Source organism: Mobula birostris, chromosome 3 (genome assembly GCF_030028105.1).
Source record: "Mobula birostris isolate sMobBir1 chromosome 3, sMobBir1.hap1, whole genome shotgun sequence".
NCBI lineage: Eukaryota > Metazoa > Chordata > Chondrichthyes > Myliobatiformes > Myliobatidae > Mobula > Mobula birostris.
The window spans coordinates 171,697,530-171,718,482 of NC_092372.1; the positions used below are offsets into that span (position 1 = coordinate 171,697,530).

Here is a 20,953-nt window from a genome sequence, read left to right on the forward strand (position 1 = left end):
ACTATGGAAGACACCTACAATATGCCAGGAATTTGGGACAGAGTCAGGGAACAGCAGAGGGTGCAGTTGCTATTGATAAGAAGAAGGAGCTTGGGAAGCTGAAAGGGCTGAAGGTAAATAAGTCACCTGAGCCAGGTTAGCTACATGACAGAGTTCTGAAAGAGGCAACAGAAGAGATTGTGAAAGCTTTAGTAGTGATCTTTCAAGAATCAATGGATTCCGACATGGTTCTGGAGAACTGGAAAACTGAAAATGTCGTTCTACTCTTTAAGAAGGGAGGAAGGCAAAATATGGGAAATTATAGGTTAGTTAGCATGACTTAAGTGTTTGAAAAAATATTAGACTCCATTGTTATGACTGGGGTTTTGGGGTACATGGAGGCACTTTAAATAGGCCAAAGTCAGCATGGTTTCCTTAAGGGAAAATCTTGCCTGACATATCTGTTGTGACAGGCAGATATGCAGGAAGTGCAAAGGAGTGTTAGTGGATGTTGCTTACTTGAATTTTCAAAAGGTCTTTGACAAGGTGCTGCAGATGAGGTTGCTAAACAAGGCTAGAGCTTGTGGTATTGTAGGAAAGTCATGAGCATGGATAGATGATCGGCTGGCTGACAGGAGGCAAAGAGTGAGAATAAGGGAAGCCTTTTATGATTGGCTGCTGATGTCTAGTGGTATTGTGTAGTGGTACATGTTTATTTATTAACTTAGAGAAATAGCACAGACTAAACCTTCCGGCCCAATAAGCTGTGCTGGCCAGCAATCCACATATTTAACAGTAGCATAATCACAGGACAATTTACAATGACCAGTTAACCTATTAACCAGGACTGTAGGAGAAACTGGTGCACCTAGAGGCAACCCACGCGGTCATGTGGAGAACATATGAACTCCTTACAGCCAGTGCCAGAATTGAACACTGAACTCCAATGCCCCGAGCGGTAATAGCAACATACTGTGGAGCCCATATGTTAACGATCTGGATGATGGAATTGATGGCTTTGTGGCCAAGTTTGCGGTATAGTTGGTGTATGGTCGTGCACTTTGATAGAAGGAATAAAGTTCCAAACTATTTTCTAAATAGGAAAGAAATTCAGAAAATGAAGGTAAAAATGACTTGGGAATCTGAGCGCTGTATTCCATAAAGGTTAGCTTGCAGTTTAAGTGGGTAGTAATGAAAAGAATGCAATATTGGCATTCATTTTGAAAGGACTAGACTATAAGAGCAAAGATACAATGCTGAGTCTTTATAAGGTGTTTATCAGACCACATTTGGAGTATTGTGAGCAGTGGTTGGGCTCAATATTTAAAGAAGGATGTGCTGGTATTGGTGAGGGTCCAAAGGAGATTTCTGAGAATGAAAGGGTTAATGTTTGAGGAGCATTGGATGGCTCTGGGTCTGTACTCACTGGAGTTCAGAAGAATGAGGGAGGATCTCATTGAAATTACCAAATATTGAAACATCTGGATAGATTGGACATGGAGAGGATGTTGTCAGCAGTGAAATAGTCTTGAACCAGAGGGCACAGTCTCAGAATAGAAGGATACCCCTTTAGAACAGAGATGAGGAAAACCTTTAGCCAGTGGGTGGTGAATCTGTGAAATTCATTACCACAGACAGCTGTGGGGGCCGAGTCATTTGGTATATTTAAAGCAGGGGTTGATACTTGATTAGTAAGGGTATCAAATATTACAGGAGAAAGTAGGAGAATGGCAAGAAGGATAATAAACCAGCCATGATTGAATGGCAGAGCAGATTCAATGGTCTAATTCTGTTCCTTTGTCTTATTGTCTTATGGCAGTAGCAGATATTATAATCCTTAAGAAGAATTTAGATAGACAAATGAACAAACAAGGAATAGAGGGACACGGATCATGTGCGGGAGGATGGGATTAGTCAGATTTGCATTATAATTGTGCAATGTCAATGTTCTAAGTACTATTATGGACGTAACTTTGAGTGGTTAATACTGTATGTCTTTTTCACATTTACTATTCGTTTAAATAAAATACATCATCAGAATGTATTTTTCTATGAGCAAGGCTGGAAACATGCTTATATCTCATTAAATTATGTATACTATAGCTTTTTTCACAGACTAATGCAAATATCAAATTAAAATTCATCCCTCATGTATCCTCTTGTAATAAATTCCAATTGACATACTATTATCGATTTATAATTTTATATTACAGTCCATCCTTAACAGAGCAGTGAACATAATTCTTTCCATGTCTAAAGAGATTCCTCTTTGGTCCTTTGCCCATCTGCATTTGAAACAACAGCAGGTATTCATTGTCTTTATTGTTCAGGCATCATTCCCTGCCTGTTTATGATATATTTATCTATTTTGCATTTGAATTTAGTTTCAGACATGTAACTTTTATTTTTGCATGGTGTTAGATTGAACAGAATGCTGCTCGAGAACTGGGTGATGACAGTATGCTTGGTAAACCAGTGGTGCTCAAATCTATTGATAAACAGATTAGTGAACACAAGGATGTCACTAAGGTTGTGATCCAACTTAGTTCCGTTATTTCCAATTTAAAGAGCGATGCAGCAAAAATTCTTGACACATTCTCCCCTTTCTCCCACTTGTGGAACCAGGTGAGTTTTTATCTCTTTTATATTTATTTGTGTGCATTTGCATGAATTAATGAGATACAGACATCTGAAAGATAGATTTGATACTACAGTAATTGTTTTTTAAACTTTCAATTGCTTTGAGGTCTCATATTCTATGAGAAGAAACAGAATTTGGAAGCAGGTTAAAAAGTTTTTCAAATACTCAGGCTAAGGAGAAGAAAATGACAGTGTATGCTTAAACATTTAATCATGACCTGAAAAGCCAAAAGAATGCAAACATTTAGTAGAAAGATTTGGATAATGTAATAAATTCATGTTGAAATTGTGCGACTCAGTTAACCTTGGTCCATTTGACCAAGGGCAAGATGTGTTCTTACCTCAAGTGCCAGCTCCCAGAAGGTGAAGTTCCACACAAATTCTTCTCTAGAGGCACAAAAGAACAGTTCAAAAGATAACTTGGAGTTGAAGACCTGTTGAAAAGCCGACATAAAATGCCATGCATTTTGGGGAGTTCACTTCCAATCTTGCATACAACCTTGTATGGAACTTGGGTCCCATCCCTTCCAGCCTTTTTACCCTTTTCACAAAGTGGCATCTGCCGGCTGTTGTCCATACATCCCCCAGAACAAGTGTACTGTAATGGATGATGCTCTGTGGAGAGCTCGAAATGGAGTACCAGTGTATTTCTGGCTTCTTCATTAGATGAAAATAAAAATTGAAAAGACAACTTTGTCTCAATCAATAGATCTGACAGTTTGTTCTTGCCGTTTCAGAGATATGACAAGATCAATTTTTAGTTTATGACATTCCAACAGTTGTTGACTATAGGATCAACTGTGAGTGAACCAGATTTGGTCTTTATCATACCTCAGTGAACATGGAGTTCATAAGTATATATACCGAAGTTGACATTTCATTGATTTTCACTTTTCTCTTTAAATTGGTTACATCATGATCAATGGTAGTTCTTTTATTGGCTGAGGTCCTTTGTAGGGTAATTTGCATTTTTCTGGTTGGTTAGAATCGACTGCTGAACATGGTTGGATAATAAACCTTTCTGCATCATACTTACAGGGAAAATGTCCAAAATGAACAGAGAAATAGTAACAAATTTGTATTTTATTCCAGCGTGAGGCTAAGTGCAAACTAGAGGAATAATATCACATATACTACCAAGGTAGTCTATAACTTGACAGCATAAACATTGAATCTTCCAACCCTCCTCCTCTTTTCTCTCTTCTCTGGATCTATGCATTTCTTCCAACATTCACACCAGGTCCCAATATTGTGTTTCCTTCCCCTCCATCAGCCCACCATCCACATACATCCCCACTATTCCTACCTGCCCTCTCCAACCCCATCTCTAGATTCTCTGCTCCATCTTCACTCCCACCACATTCCATCTATCATCTTCTACCTCCTGGCACTATTTCCACTCTCCCATCCCCCATCTTCCTGTCACCCCCTCCTCACCTGGATCCACCTTTCACCTGCCAGCTCTTGTTCCTTCCCTTTCTATTCACTTTTTTAAAAAAAATATTGGATTTGTTCTGTCTATCTTTCTGTCCAAATGAAAGATCTTGATTTGAAACGTTCACTGTAATATCCCTCCATGAATGCAGCCTGAGCTGTTAGTTCCTCCTGCTTTCTGTGTGTTTTCTAGATTCCAGAATCTGCAGTCTCTTGTATTCCCATTTTCTACTTTATCTTGAATATTACTTTTTATTTTTTGTAAATGCATAATGAAATGTATGGCCTGCAATTTGAAGCTACCAGCTCAGAAACTGAGGTCCGAACAAAGCTCAGGATTAAGTGATGCAGCTTCCCAGCCTTCAGTGGCAAACGGCTTTCCATGGCACAATGGAATTAATAAGGTCACCTGGCAACTTTACGAAAATAGCAATGGTAGAGGTGGAGTCAGATGGCTGTGCTTCTCTATGAAAAAATCTTTGAAATCTAGCTGAACCATGTTCCCCAGCTAGGCTGTCAAAAATACCAAATATCTCAAAAGCATTCAAAAATATCAAGATGCCATTAAAATCTATTAAAATTTATATAAGGTTAAAGTCTAAAACTTCAACACTTTAAAGACAAATTTAAATGATTTCACTACTCAAATTATAATTCTTAAGATTAACCAATACCTGGCTTAGTTACTCACAGAGTTTTAGCTCCATGAAGTTAATTGAGAAGCAGTGCCTACACCAGCCTAAAGCAGCGCAGCAAATCCATGTTGGTCCGCATGTAATCCTGTGCCAGAGCATATTAAATGAAACAAATGTGAGTGCCTGACCAATCCTATGTGATTAATGCACTTGAATAAAACTCTCAAATTTGCTGACAGGAAATATTGGCGGTAATATAGATAAAAGCCGGGGCAATCATAATTAGTGAAAATCGCTGACACTATGAGAAATGTCGAGTTCAAAAGTTGGAATTAGTTGAAGATTTTGTGATATCACCAAGCCAGTGTAATATGCAAGATTTATCCTGATTATACTGGTAGTTTCACCTCATCCATCATGGTGTTGTAGATCTCATAAGAATACATGTGATGATTTATAGACCCAAGGAATTTATTACACTATCACTAGCCTTATGTGGAATCAATAACTAATCACTTTAAAATGACTATGGAATTTCTATTTATTTAGGATCCAGTTGAAAAAGTGAAGGAATTTATGGATTCAAATCCAATCTTTGCTGAGTTCAATGAGCAAATCACAAATTATGCTGTATGTATAAAACTGATTATCATTATTATGCATTGAATGCAAATATGCAGTTTTTACTAAAAGAAAATAACCCTTGCAATCTCTGCTTTACACAGAGATTGGAGAGCCAGATTGATGAGTTGCCTTCTTGTTATGAAGTGGGCTCAGTTCAATTTGACACACAGCAGTTGAAGCTGGCTTTGATACAGGAATGTCGCATGTGGAAGAGAGCCTTTGGCACAGCCTTGAACAGAAAAACTGCAACAGAAATAGATGAGATTTTCTCTTTTATTGAAAATCTTAGCAAACGACTGAGCCGACCAATTAATGATTTGAATGACGTGCGTGGAGCCATGACAGCACTAAAAGAAATCAGAGATGCAGAGATAAAGATTGACATGACCATTGAACCTATTGAAGAAACCTATGCCCTCCTCAATAAGCATGAACTACTTTTTCAAGATGGAAATGCTGAGAGAGTTGATGGATTAGCTTATGCCTGGAAGAACTTAAATGCACAGGTACTCCCTTTGAAATAAAGCACAAGATATGTAAGATTGTGAAAGGATTTGAATTAAGATATTATTTTTGGAATTCACATTTGTAAAAGGAACTTTGAAATGAAATAAGTTTCTTCATTATTTGAGAATATTTTCTATTAGTTGGTCACAATTCAAGTATGGGCAAGGATGCAGATGTACTTTGTTCCTTTAGGGCTCTTTTTTTAATAACTTCAGTTGGCACGGAGTTGCCCTTACTCAATGGAAAGAAATCCTGCTAAGTACCTCCCCAAAAAGGAGGCTTCAAGAATTCAGCATCATTAGAAATTGTAGCTACACTTTTTTTCCAGGATGTTGTTTCAGTGCTTTTCCATACAAATAAAAAGCTAAAATAAAATCCCCTAGACAAATACTAACTGAAAAGAGATTCATTACCTTCAAGTAAATCTGAACCAGTAATGACCAAATTGTGCTACTTGAGATTAGACAGTGAATTTTAATATTAACAATCAAAGGATGGTGCTTGTTGACTACATAGCAATATCTGCATTCAAGTTAAAAAAAAATCCATAGAAAAAGTATTTGGATATAATTTGCAATTGTACTGTATATTGAAAATGCCTGTTTGAGGTAGTTATTGAAGTGGATAGCTCAAAAGGACTTCCACTGCGAGTTTGAGCATTCTACAATAATCAATAAGCTCTGTAGTTCTCGCCATCTTGGGTTGATTTTCGACAGTCTTTGCCAGGTGCTTGAGAATATCAGTGGTAACCTTATAGTTTGTTAATATGTGTGACACATCAGTTCCATTTGAAAGGTCCTTGCTACCTGGAGTCTGTTTATGTACTAAGTTTCTTTGAAATGTCCTGTATCTTCAAGCCTAGAATTCAAGGAAAGCTGCATCTGGGGGCATGAATTTATCAGTCGTGTTGAATAGATCATTGGACCTCTCAAAAGAGAGTACCACTTTAAGATTTCTGTATGATCTCCTAGTTGTGGTTATCATCTGATGGTCTATACTTTTGCCATTTATAGAGGTCAGCCTCTGGATTGTGAGGTGGAAAATGAAGATATTGGAATTGATAATAAAAAATAGTAAAGGTAGGGGAAGGGTCTATAAAAGACCAAGCTGATAGAACCACCAAATCATTACAATCCACAATTTTCCTTTTTTTTTAGACTTACCTATATTTTCACTTTAATCTCTGATCTAAACACAAGCAGTCACAGATAAGATTTCACTCAGTTGCTGTTGTCTGTTTCTTTGCAATTTTTAAAATTTCTGTGTGTCAAAACATCAATACAAATGCCTACACTTATGATTAACTTCAGCTATTCCTGAGTACCTGAATTTATACAGTATATTGGGCAATATCTCTTTACTCAAGATAGAGATTAACAGATTTTTGGATATTGATCAAAACAGAGATTTAGTTGGTGTTGAGGTGGAAGATCAGCATGGTATTAATATATCATGCAGGGATCCAAGGGGCTGAATAGCCCCTACCTGCTTCTATTTCTGCCTGACAGCTCTAGTGAGCAACTGTATACCAGAGCAGATGCAATAGTGAGCACAGACTGGTCCTGTACACTCTAAATAGTCCAAGTTAAGAAGGAACTAGACAAGCTGGAACAAAGTGTTATACATGCAACCACTGAGCAGAGTGGGTGGAATAAAGAAATAGTGATGTACCCAATGCAGTTTGAACTGTGTGGGTACTACAAAGTCAACCTGAACTTAGCTGCCACTAAGCAAACACTACCCACCATCTATATCAAAAGATTTGTACACAATGGTATCAAAGATGTTCACAAAGTTGCACTTTCTACATGTCCATGAGCCATTGAGTAACAATAAAGGTAGCTGTACCTGAACATCACCACAAACTATGGGTTTTTCACATTCACTTATCGTATGGAGTTAAGTCTCCACCCATTGTTTTCCAGAACAAGATGGACAATATCTGGCAACTAGTCTTATCATTGTTGGTGTAACCAATGTGGATGAGGTGATTGTTATTTACAGGAAGTATTCAAAGTGCATGTGAAGTGGGTGTTTTGCAACACATTGTTCTGTACAATACATTAGTTTAAAGATTGATGCCAGTGGCCTAAAACTAGGGAAGAAAAAGAGAAAGGCCATCACTAACTCACCAAAGCGTGAATTCCAGCAAAGCTGTCTTTCTAGCAAATAGTGTAGTGTTATGTAATCCAATCACAATCAAGAGAAAACTTGCAGATGCTGGAAATCCAAGCAACACACATAAAGTGCTGGAGGAACTCAGCAGACCAGGCAGCATCTATGGAAAAGAGTACAGTCGACGTTTCAGGCTGAAACCCTTCGGCAGGATTGGAGAAAAAAAGCTGAGGAATAGAGTTAAAAGGAAGGGAGAGGGGAGAGAGAAACTCAATACGTAGGTGAAACCTGGAGGGAGAGGGATGATGTAAAGAGCTGGGAAGTTCATTGGTGAAAGAGACAGAAGGCCATGGAAGAAAGAAAAGGGGGGAAGAGCACCAGACGGTGGTGATGGGCGGGCAAGGAGATAAGGTGAGTGAGGGAAAAGGGGATGGGGTGAAGCGGGGTGGGGGGCATTAGTCGTTTGAGAAATCGATGTTCATGCCATCAGGTTGTAGGCTACCCAAATGGAATATAAGGTGTTGTTCCTCCAACCTAAGTGTGGCCTCATTATGACAGTGGAGGAGGCCATTGGTGGACATATTGGATTGGGAATGGGAAGTGGAATTAAAATGGGTGGCCACTGGGAGATTCCGCTTGTTCTGGCAGATGGAGCATAGATGCTCGGTGAAGCTGTCTCCCAATCTACGTCGGGTTTGACCGCTATACAGGAGGCCACACCGGGAGCACCAAACACAGTATATGACCGCAACAGACTCACAGGTGATGTGTTGCCTCACCTGGAAGGATGTTTAGGGCCTTGAATAGTAGTGAGGGCTCTGTCTTGATGAGGCCACACTTGGGTTGGAAGAATACCACCTTATATTCCATTTGGGTAATCTACAACCTGATGGCATGAACATCGATTTCTCAAACTTCCAGTAATGCCCCACAGCCCCCCCTTCACCATTTCTTATCCCATTTTCTCTCTTCCACCTTATCTCCTTGCCCACCCATCGCCTCCCTCTGGTGCTTCTCCCCCTTTTTTCTTCCATGACCTTCTACCTTTTTCACCAATCAACTTCCCAGCTCTTTACTTCATCTCTCCCCCTCCAAGTTTCAACTATCATCTTGTGTTTCTCTCTTCCCTCACCCACCTTTTAAATCTACTCCTCAGCTTTTATTCTCCAGTCACGGTGAAGGGCTTTGGCCAGCAACGTCGACGGTACTTTTTTCCATAGATGCTGCCTGGCGTCTTATGTCTGTTGCACAGTGTTATGTAAGATTCTTTTATGATCTCATGCATGTACTAACACTGCTGCATTATTAAAAAAGAGATGTTAAAAAATGAAACAAGTGGTAAAAAAATGCATATGATGAATACAAGATTAGCAAGTGAAATTATCCTTACTACATCGGCAAGAATTGAAATTGCCATATGGTGCCTCGTATTGCAGTATAGGCAGAGTGACAGATTTAAGATCAAGGATGGGCAAGACAAAGGCAAAAGCACAATTTTTGCTTTAAGTACCCTCATAGGCAGTGAGCACAGTTGTAGACAATTTGAGAAGGTTGTACTGGAATGATGTTTGGAATTAAGATCATTTAGCTTCGTAATGAATCATAAGTCAATGCTGGTGTTGTTGGGTCATAGGATTAGGGTGAAAGGTGAAATACTTAAAGGACACCTGAGGGGGAACTTCTCCACACATTGGATGGTGTGAGTGTGGAACAAGCTGCCAGTGGAAGTGGTGGATGTGGTTCCATTGTAACATTTAAGAGAAGTTTGGACAGTTACATGGATGAGAGATGTATGGAGAGGTATGGTCCAGGTTGTGGATAGATGGGTCTAGGCAGAAAAGCAGGTCTAGATAAGTGGAATGGCCTGTTTCTGTGTCGTATTGTTCTATGACACTGGGTCCCAAAACAGTAATACCTGTCGTAGAGAGAAAAGTTGGGCAATCCTTTTTTTCACAGTTCTGACTATAAAATCAACTCCAAAGAGATGGCCATTGTAGAAGCTTTAGCCTTAACTTCTGCATGAGAAACCTAATGTTTGAGGTGAAAGTAAGATCTTCATATTAAATGCATTTAACTACTTAAAATAAATCACAGGGTTGACTCAGGCATAATGTGAAATAGGGACAGGAAACTTTCTTTTAAGCAGTTAACTGCATTTAATGTGAAGATCTTACTTTTACATTGTGTCAGAGTCATCCCTGTGAAATCACAAGGATGACTCAGACAATGTGAAATAGGCACAAAAAACTTTCTTTTAAGTAGTTGTTAAATATGTTGTTAAAGTATCGTCCTTTCCTCTCCCATCTTCCCCACCTACAGACGTTCACATAGACAGACATACAGGCATTGTGTAGGGTTCTATATTCCTGTACGGCTACAGCTTATTTCACCCATGTTAACCTTCTGTGACACACATCAAAGTTGCTGGTGAACGCAGCAGGCCAGGCAGCATCTGTAGGAAGAGGTGCAGTCGACGTTTCAGGCTGAGACCCTTCCTGAAACGTCGACTGTACCTCTTCCTACAGATGCTGCATGGCCTGCTGCGTTCACCAGCAACTTTGATGTGTGTTGCTTGAATTTCCAGCATCTGCAGAATTCCTGTTGTTAACCTTCTGTGAGTTACTTTTTTGCTGTTAACCACCTCTCAATGTTCTTTGATATACATGTTCCTTGGATTTGTTGACATTGTCCTTCCCCATTATAGGAATGCTGTGTGTTCACCCTGAACTCTCACTATTTCATTTTTGAACTCCATCTACTGCTTGCCTATCTACTTTTCGGCAAGTTGTTTCTTACAGTCCACATTTGCCTAGCTCTGGCTTATCACATTGAAATCAGCCTTTCTTCCCACCCCCCCCCCCAACCTTCCAATTCTCAACCCAATTCAGGACCTGCATTTATGGTCTTTCCTTGTCCATTTCTTTAACAATCTTGGAGTTACGGTAACTCTTTCGCAAATGCTCACACACCGACGCCAAACACTTGCTTCACTTTATTGTCCAAGATTGTCTAGTACTGCTTCTTCTACAGTAAGACTGTCCATACACTGGGTTGATAAGCTCCCCAGGAAGCACTTTAAAAGTTCAACCCTCTCAAAGTATTTCACTCGAAGACAACCTCTGTTAATATCGGGGAAGATGAAATTCCCTTTTATTATTACGCTATAACCTTTACAGTAGCTTGCCTACATATCTGCTGTTCTATCTCCACCTGCATGTTTGAAAGCCTGAAGTATATCCAAGCAAAGTGTTTCCAAGTTGCCACTTTTGCTTCCTACATGGCCTCATTTGAAGAACCTTCAGGAAATCCTCCCTCCTCACTGCAATAATAGAATTCTTTGATTAAAATTGCATTTCCATTTCCTTTGATGCACCATCCCTTGTCCTACATGAAGAATCTGTTCTAAAAATCATTGACTTCAATAGGTATATTTAATGTCAGAGAAATGTATACACTATACATCCTGAAATTCTTTTTCTTTGCAAGCTTCCACTAAACCAGAGGAGTGCCCCAAAGAATGAATGACAGTTAAATGTTAGAACCCCAAACCCCCCACAGCTCCCCCCTCCCATGCACAAGCAGCAGCAAAGTGACAACCCCTACCCACCAGCAAAAAAGCATCTGCACCCTCCACTGAGCACTCAAGCATGCAGCAAAGCATCAATAAAGACACAGACTTGCAGTACCCCAAAGGACTTCTCGTTCACCCGGTATTTTGACATACCACAGGCTCTCTGTCTTCCTAGTAAGGGAAAAAGAGGTGTCCCTGTTTCACAGCAAGAAGGGAGAAATTACAAACAACTTTCTGATTTATGGTGTTAAAAGTCTGTTGCGTCACTTTTTCCGAGCTTTGTGCTCAAAGAACTCTGGCCTCTGGGCACACTGCCAGCAGCCAGCACGCTGCTTTCGGTCTTCCGTGTACTCCCACGACACGTCAGGCAGCGGCACCGGCCTCAGATCCACCCACTACCAGAGCCATGAAAATCCGGCACCCTGAAGGTACACTAGTCTTTCAGGCCCCGTTCTTGGCATATCAAAAAGTGGCCAGTCATGAGGCCCTGAAAGTGGGTCCTATTTCCACAAAGAACTGAAGTCAGCGTGTAACTCTGGGTCAGGGTCTTCAAAAGAACCCTGAAAAGGAAAAAAAGGAGATATTAAAGATAGAAATAGAGCTGTTTCTGAAGATGCAAGCAAAGGCATCGCCGTCATCCTAAGCTCCGCCCTCAGACCTTGCCAGTCCTATCCATGTTTCCTTGATGGCAAATGTATGATAGCAAATATATTATGCTCCTGTATATTAATCAATTTTACTTTTTCAGATTTCAAACATTAAAATGCGTGAAATTCAGCATTGATCCCTCCCATTTGCCTGGAGACATTTATTTGTCTACTCCTCTGTTTATTACTACCTGAACCAATCCTCAATAAATTCCTTAGCTTTATTAGAATAATAGGAAAACCATCAAGTCACAATATGATTTTTAACTTGGTGTTGTTATTATCACATGTATTGAGGTACAAAGTTTTGTTTTGTCTGCTATCCTGACAGATCATGCCATACACAATTACACTGGGGCAGTGAAAAGAAAACAGAATGCAGATATCAGGTGGAATTGCAATGTAGTGTCAGAGAAATCTGTTGAAAAGTCTGATAACAGTGAAATTGAAACTGTCCTTAGTCTGGTGGATTTGCTCTCAAGCTTTGTATCTTCTGCCTGTCAGGAGCAGGGAGAAGATGGAATGACTGGGGTAGGAGGGATCGTTGATCATGTTGCCACTGTGCTGAGGCAATACATAGAGCCAATGGAGAGGAGTCTAGTCCGCAAGATGGACTAGGCTGCACTCACAACTCTTTCACAAGCATTTCTTGCAGTCTTGGGGAGGGCAGCTCCCATGCTAAGCTGCGATGCATCCAGATAGGACGCTTTCTATGGTGCATTTGGTAAGAGTCATCGGCGACAAGCTAATTTTCCTTGGCCTTCTGAGGAACTAGAGACTCTGATGTGCTTTATTGGCTATAGCATGCACATGGCTGAACAGTTATATTTACACCTAGGACTTTGAAGCTCTCAACCATCTCCACCTCAGCATCAGGCAGTGGCATTTACTCCACTCTGTTTTGTGAAGTCAATGACCTGCTCCTTTGAAGGAAAGGTTTTTGTCTTGACACTCTCTGTCTTCTTCCTCTGCTCCATGTTGTTGTTTGTGATCCTGCCCTATACAGTGGCTTAATCTACAAACCTGTAACTGTAGAGCAGCAAGTGGCCTCAAGTCCGTGAATGCATATGGAGTATATTAAAGGTCTGAGGAGGCAGCCTTATTAGCACTTGAGGGTAATTATGGAGGAGGTGTCATTGCTTATATTTAGTCATTTACTCTTTGTTAAGAAGTCTGTTTTCAGTCCTGGTTACCCCATCCGGTCACCCCGTTATAGGGAGGATAAGAAGGTAATGGCGAGGGCTCAGAAGAGGTTTCCCAGGCTGCTACCTAGATTAGAGGTCGTGTGCTGTAAGGAGAGGTTTGATAAGCTCATGTTGTTTTCTCTGGAGCAGTGGAGATCGAGTGGAGACTTCAAAGAAGTGTATAAAATTATGAAAAGCAGTTATTATAGAGCAGATAGATGGTATCTTTTACCCAGGGTAAAAATTGCCTAATGTAAGAGGACATGCATATAAGGTGATTGGGGTAAATTCAAAGGAGGTATGTGCTGAGTGCTTGGAATGAGCTCCTGAGGTGGTGGTGAAGGCAAGCACTACATTTTCTGCCAACACACTGATACCATTCTGGAATCTCGAGCTTTCGGAAGTTCATCAGCACTGCACCTTCCCAGCCACTTGTTTTAGCAGGTTAGAGTAGGGATGAACAGGTCGAAGTCCAGGGCATTGTTGGCTGTCTGTTTCATTCGTTTTTCAGACTGTAACTGGATCTAGACTATATTTGAGTTCTTCCCCTTAGAACCATTTTCTCAATTAATATTTTCATTATCTTTTGAAATGTAGTGGCCATTACAGAGACTTGGCTGGCACCAGGGCAGGAATGGATTCTCAATATTCCTGGATTTCAGTGCTTTAAAAGGGATGGGGGGGGGTGGGAAGGGGAGGAGGGGTGGCATTACTGGTCAGGGATACTATTACAGCTACAGAAAGGGTGGGTAATGTAGCAGGATCCTCTTTTGAGTCAGTATGGATGGAAGTCAGGAACAGGAAGGGAACAGTTACTCTATTGGGAGTATTCTATAGGCCCCCTGGTAGCAGCAGAGATACCGAGGAGCAGATTGGGAGGCAGATTTTGGAAAGGTGCAAAAATAACAGGGTTGTTATCATGGGTGACTTTAACTTCCCTAATATTGATTGGCACCTGATTAGTTCCAAGGGTTTAGATGGGGCAGAGTTTGTTAAGTGTGTCCAGGATGGATTCCTGTCCCAGTATGTTGATAGGCCCACTAGGGGGAATGCCATACTAGATCTAGTATTAGGTAACGAACCCGGTCAGGTCACAGATCTCTCAGTGGGTGAACATCTGGGGGACAATGACCACTGCTCCCTGGCCTTTAGCATTATCATGGAAAAGGATAGAATCAGAGAGGACAGGAAATTTTTTTACTGGGGAAGGGCAAATTATGAGGCTATAAGGCTAGAACTTGCGGGTGTGAATTGGATGATGTTTTTGCAGGGAAATATACTATGGACATGTGGTTGATGTTTAGAGATCTCTTGCAGGATGTTAGGGATAAATTTGTCCCTGTGAGGAAGATAAAGAATGGTAGGGTGAAGGAACCATGGGTGACAAGTGAGGTGGAAAATCTAGTCAGGTGGAAGAAGGCAGCATACATGAGGTTTAGGAAGCAAGGATCAGATGGGTCTATTGAGGAATATAGGGTAGCAAGAAAGGAGCTTAAGAAGGGGCTGAGGAGAACAAGAAGGGGGCATGAGAAGGCCTTGGTGAGTAGAGTAAAGGAAAACCCCAAGACATTCTTCAATTATGTGAAGAACAAAAGGATGACAGGAGTGAAAGTAGGACCGATTAGAGATAAAGGTGGGAAGATGTGCCTGGAGGCTGTGGAAGTGAGTGAGGTCCTCAATGAATACTTCTCTTCTGTATTCACCAATGAGAGGGAACTTGATGATGGTGAGGACAATATGAGTGAGGTTGATGTTCTGGAGCATTTTGATATTAAGGGAGAGGAGGTGTTGGAGTTATTAAAATACATTAGGATGGATCAGTCCCCGGTGCCTGACGGGATATTCCCCAGGCTGCTCCACGAGGCCAGGGAAGAGATTGCTGAGCCTCTGGCTAGGATCCTTATGTGTTCGTTGTCTACGGGAATGGTACCAGAGGATTGGAGGGAGGCGAATGTTGTCCCCTTGTTCAAAAAAGTTAGTAGGGATAGTCTGGGTAATTATAGACCAGTGAGCCTTAAGTCTGTGGTGGGAAAGCTGTTGGAAAAGATTCTTAGAGATAGGATCTATGGGCATTTAGAGAATCATGGTCTGATCAGGGACAGTCAGCATGGCTTTGTGAAGGGCAGATGGTGTCTAACAAGCCTGATAGAGTTCTTTGTGGAGGTGACCAGGCATATAGATGAGGGTAGTGCACTGGCTGTGATCTATATGGATTTTAGTAAGACATTTGACAAGGTTCCACACGGTAGGCTTATTCAGAAAGTCAGAAGACTTGGGGTCCTGGGAAGTTTGGCCAGGTGGATTCAGAAATGGCTTGCCTGAAGAAGGCAGAGGGTTGTGGTGGAGGGAGTACATTCGGATTGGAAGCTTGTGACTAGTGGTGTCCCACAAGGATCAGTTCTGGGACCTCTACTTTCCGTGATTTTTACTAACGACTTGGATGTGGGGGTAGGAGGGTGGGTTGGCAAATTTGCAGATGGCACCAAGGTTGGTGGTGTTGTAGATAGTGTAGAGGATTTCAAAGATTGCAGAGAGACATTGATAGCTTGCAGAAGTGGGCTGAGAAGTGGCAGATGGAGTTCAACCTGGAGAAGTGTGAGGTGGTACACTTTGGAAGGACAAACTCCAAGGCAGAGTACAAAGTAAATGGCAGGATACTTGGTAGTGTGGAGGAGCAGAGGGATCTGGGGGTACATGTCCACAGATCCTTGAAAGTTGTCTCACAGGTAGATAGGGTAGTTAAGAAAGCTTATGGGGTGTTAGCTTTCGTAAATTGAGGGATAGAGTTTAAGAGTCGCGAGGTAATGATGCAGCTCTGTAAGACTTTGGTTAGGTCACACTTGGAGTACTGTGTCCAGTTCTGGTTGCCTCACTATAGGAAGGATGTGGAAGCATTGGACAGGGTACAGAGGAGATTTATCAGGATGCTGCCTGGTTTAGAGAGTATGGATTATGATCAGAGATTAAGGGAGCTAGGGATTTACTCTTTGGAGAGAAAGAGGATGAGAGGAGACATGATAGAGGTATACAAGATATTTAGAGGAATAGATAGAGTGGATAGCCAGCGCCTCTTCCCGAGGGCACCACTGCTCAATAGAAGGGGTCATGGCTAAAAAGGTCAGGGGTGGGAAGTTCAAGGGGGATATCAGAGGAAGGTTTTTTACTCAGAGTGGTTGGTGCGTGGAATACACTGCCTGAGTCAACGGTGGAGGCAGATACACTAGTGAAGTTTAAGAGACTACTAGAGAGGTATAAGGAGGAATTTAAGGTGGGGGCTTATATGGGAGGCAGGGTTTGAGAGTCGGCACAACAATGTGGGCCAAAGGGCTTGTACTGTGCTGTACTATTCTACGTTCAATGTTCTATGTTTTCTGTTGTGAAGGTAGTTCTAAAATATTTATTTAATCTTTACCATTTCCAGCTTTTACATTATTATTTCCTCTGATCTAATATTAATGATTGTTAGCAAGATTGTAAGCATTGCTTATTAATGACAGAGTTGGCAGCAAGTAAAATGAGTCATCCATTTTCCTCCACTGATGCTGCTTGACCCACTAAGTTCTCCCAGCAGTTTATAATTTGCTCTGAATTTTAGCATCGGCAGTCTCCTATCATTTCATGAGTGTTGCTGTTCCATGTGTTTTATTTGAAGGCCATGTACATGTATTTGCAAGCTGTGGTTCATATCTAAAAGATTCATCAGAGTATAAACAGCTGAAAGTGATGAAAATCCAAAGTAGCTCACAGGTACTTTAGTAAAATATCGTGGATGTGTATTATAATAGAATATTGACAACAGTACAAAGCTCTATTTAGGCCCCACCTGGAAAAATGTATTCCATAAAGATAAATTCAGTTTAAAGAGATTCCAGTATAGAAATACTATAACAAAGAGATTCTGTGGATGTTGTGTTTTATAAAACTGAAGCAATTAAAGGGTGATATAATCAACATATCAATTGTTTTGTAGTTCTTCCTCTGTACTTGCAATTAACACAGTGTTATCTGCATATTTGAAATTATTGATGTTTTCACCACCAAATTTGATTCCCAACATGTCTCTTATTTTTTGTAATTAACAAAACTTAATTGATATAATTGTTGAAGAAAGTGCAAAAATGGGTCTATCTATCAATTGCAAAAAGACAGAATGTATGGTGATATCCAAAAAGAAGGAGAATCCTATCTGCAGGCTGAGAATAAATGGGGAAGACATAAAACAAGTACAGAACTTTTGCTACTTAGGAAGCTGGGTGACATCAGATGGCAGGTGCAACTTGGACACTAAAGAAGAATAGGGATGGCAAAAGACACCTTTACGAGAATGAAGAGTATACTGACCAATACTAAACTAGGCATGACAACCCACCTCAGAGTACTGAAATGTTACATTTAACCTGTTATGTTATATGGCTCAGAATGTTGGACAATATCTACTAACATGAGGAAACAAATTGTAGCAGCAGAGATGAGGTTTTTGAGGAGGATACAAAGAATATCATGGACGAAACAAATATCTAACGAGGAAGTCATGAACAGAGCAAACACAAAAAGAGAAATAATGTGTGAGATCATGAAAAGGCAACGTAACTTCATTGGACATGTGATTAGGAAAGAGGAATTAGAATGCATGGTAATTATGGGAAAGATTGAAGGGAAGAAAGCAGGAGGAAGACAAAGACAAATGATGATGGAGACAGCAGCCATAGAACTGGAAATTAATATCAATGAATTGATCCACTTGACCCGAAACAGGAGTGTGTGGGCCATGGCAGTCAAAGCTCAAACTGGGCACGGCACCTGATGATACCGAGGGAAAGTTAAGGAAACTAGGTCAATTTGTAGTTATGCTGAGGCAATTCACCTCTAAAATCAATCTGTGATCAAAATAGGTTACAATCTTGGTAAAAAGTGGAAGAATTCAACTTTAATTGCTTTCCTATCCCACAGGAACTCTGCCATTGAAATTCCACTCTATTTTCAATTAAGGTAAATATTTACGTTAAGTAAGTATAGTGTAACTATATTTTTATAGCTATCTAACCTTTAAAAATTTCTGTGTGACAGGTTGTGCAGACACAGAATATACTTTTAAAAGTGGAACCTGCCATGAAGACTGATCTGTTGGATGGGGTAAAAGTCTTCCAATCCAACATTCAGAACTTTTATCATGATTATGATACAAAGTAAGTATTGAAGGAAATATTATATTTATTACATAATAGAAACAGAATTATTATAGAAATGACTGTCAGTATAAAGTTAAGATCTTCTTGTGACTCATACTGTTAATAGATTTATATATCTGAAATGAGCTTTAATTGAAGAGTTTCTGCTAGAAGAACCTGGATATGTGCTGCACCAACATCATGCAGAGTGTGGTATTAGGCTGATTACTATGAAAGCTGCTCATGAAAGAACTATTTTCAAGTGTAACGTATGCACAGCCAAATATAGCAGTTACAAATGTTACTTCCAATAATTTATTTTCCCAGTCAGGACAAATAGAAGACAAGCCCATTTGGGATTGCATGTTGGAACTAATATTCTAAAGAGAATTTTCGATTGTTTTTTCTCTCTCTGGACAAATGGAGTGCTGTAATTTCACATAGATTAATGCTATGAATTTTGAGTCTGATTTACACGTTCATTTGGGTTTAGTTGGCCAATTATGAGCAGTCCACAGGCTGCATTCAGGTTGCACATATGCTACACAGTGTCTTATTTTATGAATCATGAATTTTATAGTGGTGTAATAGGGCCCACATGACCTGAACTATGTAATATTTCATTTACTGTAGTGAAAGAAGCAATATTGCCTTTATCATGGTTGTGTTCTTATGAAGTAAGATAGCTGCTTGAGTTGAGAGGATGATAAAGAAGAGCACATATGACATGCTTGTCATTATTAATAAAGCCATTGAGTTCAGGAGTCGTGAAGTTATATTGCAGCTTTATAAAATTCTGTTTAGGCTGCATCTGGACTATTGCATGTAGTTCTGTTTGCCCCATAATAAGAAGACTGAGGAGGCCATGGAGAGGGTACAGAAGAGGTTGACTGCATTAGGGAGTATGTACTTTAAGGGGAGGTTGGACAAAATTGGGTTGTTTCCTCTGGAGAGCTGGAGGCTGAGGAGAGTCCTGGTAGAAGATTATGAGAGGTATAGATAGAGTAGTCAGCCAGTTTCTTTTACCCAGGGTCAAAATGTCTAATACTAGAGGGCATGCATCAAAGGAGATATACAATAAAACTTGCCCTGCACAGAGTGATGGAATGTGCTGCCGTGAGTCGTAGTGGGGCAATTATGACAATGTTCTAAGTAAATAGTATTGGCCACTACCTGAAGTTTTATGGGAACAAGTGCTGTGCAAAGCCTTCTCTTCAAGTGGTATCAACTTCTTCTAGGTTCATTGCCACTGAATGCAGGCTTCCCAGCAGCTTCAAGTTTCATCCATTATTTTTTTGTTTGTACATATTTACAAGCATTTTATATGATTGATGGTATTCTAAAAAATACCTGTAAATGGGAAAGCCTTGGACTTGATGGGCTGAAGGGCTTACTTCCATTTTGAATGGCCCTATAACTTCAAACCTTTATAATGATTCTAGCTAGAGGGTGCAATTAACTAAGCAGTTAATAGTACAGTTCAGAATTCAAAAATGCTTTCACTGATGCTCACAAAATGCTGGTGGAACGCAGCAGGCCAGGCAGCATCTATAGGAAGAAGTACAGTCAATGACTTAGGCTGAGACGCTTCATCAGGACTAACTGAAAGAAGGGATATGAAAGTGGGAGGGATCTGAAATGATAGGAGAAGACAGGAGGGGGAGGGATGTGGCTAAGAGCTGGGAAATTGATTGGCAAAAGCAAGATGGAGAGCAGGCAAGGCGTGATTGTGAGAGGGACAGAGAGAGAGAAAAAGTGGGGGAATAAAATTTTAAAAAAAATAAATAAAGGATGGGGTAAGAAGGGAGGGGCATTTTTTTTCTTTCTCCCTAGGCCTCCCGTCCCATGACCCTCCCCCTTCTTCAGCTCTGTATCGCTTTTGCCAATCACCTGTCCAGCTCTTAGCTCCATCCCTCCCCCTCCTGTCTTCTCCTATCATTTTCGATCTCCCCCTCACCCTCCCTCTTTCAATTCTCTTACTACTGTTCTTTCAGTTAGTCCTGACGAAGGGTCTCGGCCTGAAATGTTGACTGTACCTCTTCCTATAGATGCTGCCTGGCCTGCTGTGTTCCACCAGCATTTTGTGTGTGTTGCTTGAATTTCCAGCATCTGCAGATTTCCCTGTGTTTGCGTTTCACTGATGTTGTTTGTTTGAAGTCATTGAGCTAATAGAGCATTTCATCCAAGAATTTTTGACATTGTCCTACATGGCTATTTGCTCCTACTGCCTTCTGAGCTTGTGTCTGGAGGGCATTCTAATTCTTGTAAGCAGAAGGCATCCCTGCTGCTGTGCACTTCCTCCACAACAGCCTCAAGTTCAATATACAAAAAAATGTAACCCCATTTTCTCAAATCTGCCATTTTTCATTTTCAGCTCAGATTTCCTTCCTACTTGACTGTCAAAACTCTCTACTGTCATATTATACGTTACCTTACCTTAACACAGGAC

The 20,953-nt window shown here is 40.5% G+C and overlaps 1 protein-coding gene across 2 annotated transcripts in view; it reads left to right on the top strand.

Annotated features, from left to right (window-relative positions):
• The window catches only part of dnah5l (dynein, axonemal, heavy chain 5 like), a 297,168-nt gene that overhangs the window by 58,455 nt on the left and 217,760 nt on the right, over positions 1–20,953 (top strand). For both annotated transcript variants that reach the window (XM_072253688.1, XM_072253689.1), the window contains exons 25-29: positions 2,193–2,285; positions 2,401–2,604; positions 5,238–5,318; positions 5,414–5,818; positions 18,404–18,522. In XM_072253688.1, the coding sequence (XP_072109789.1) occupies positions 2,193–2,285; positions 2,401–2,604; positions 5,238–5,318; positions 5,414–5,818; positions 18,404–18,522 (902 nt within the window). The remainder of the gene's footprint in view (positions 1–2,192; positions 2,286–2,400; positions 2,605–5,237; positions 5,319–5,413; positions 5,819–18,403; positions 18,523–20,953) is intronic.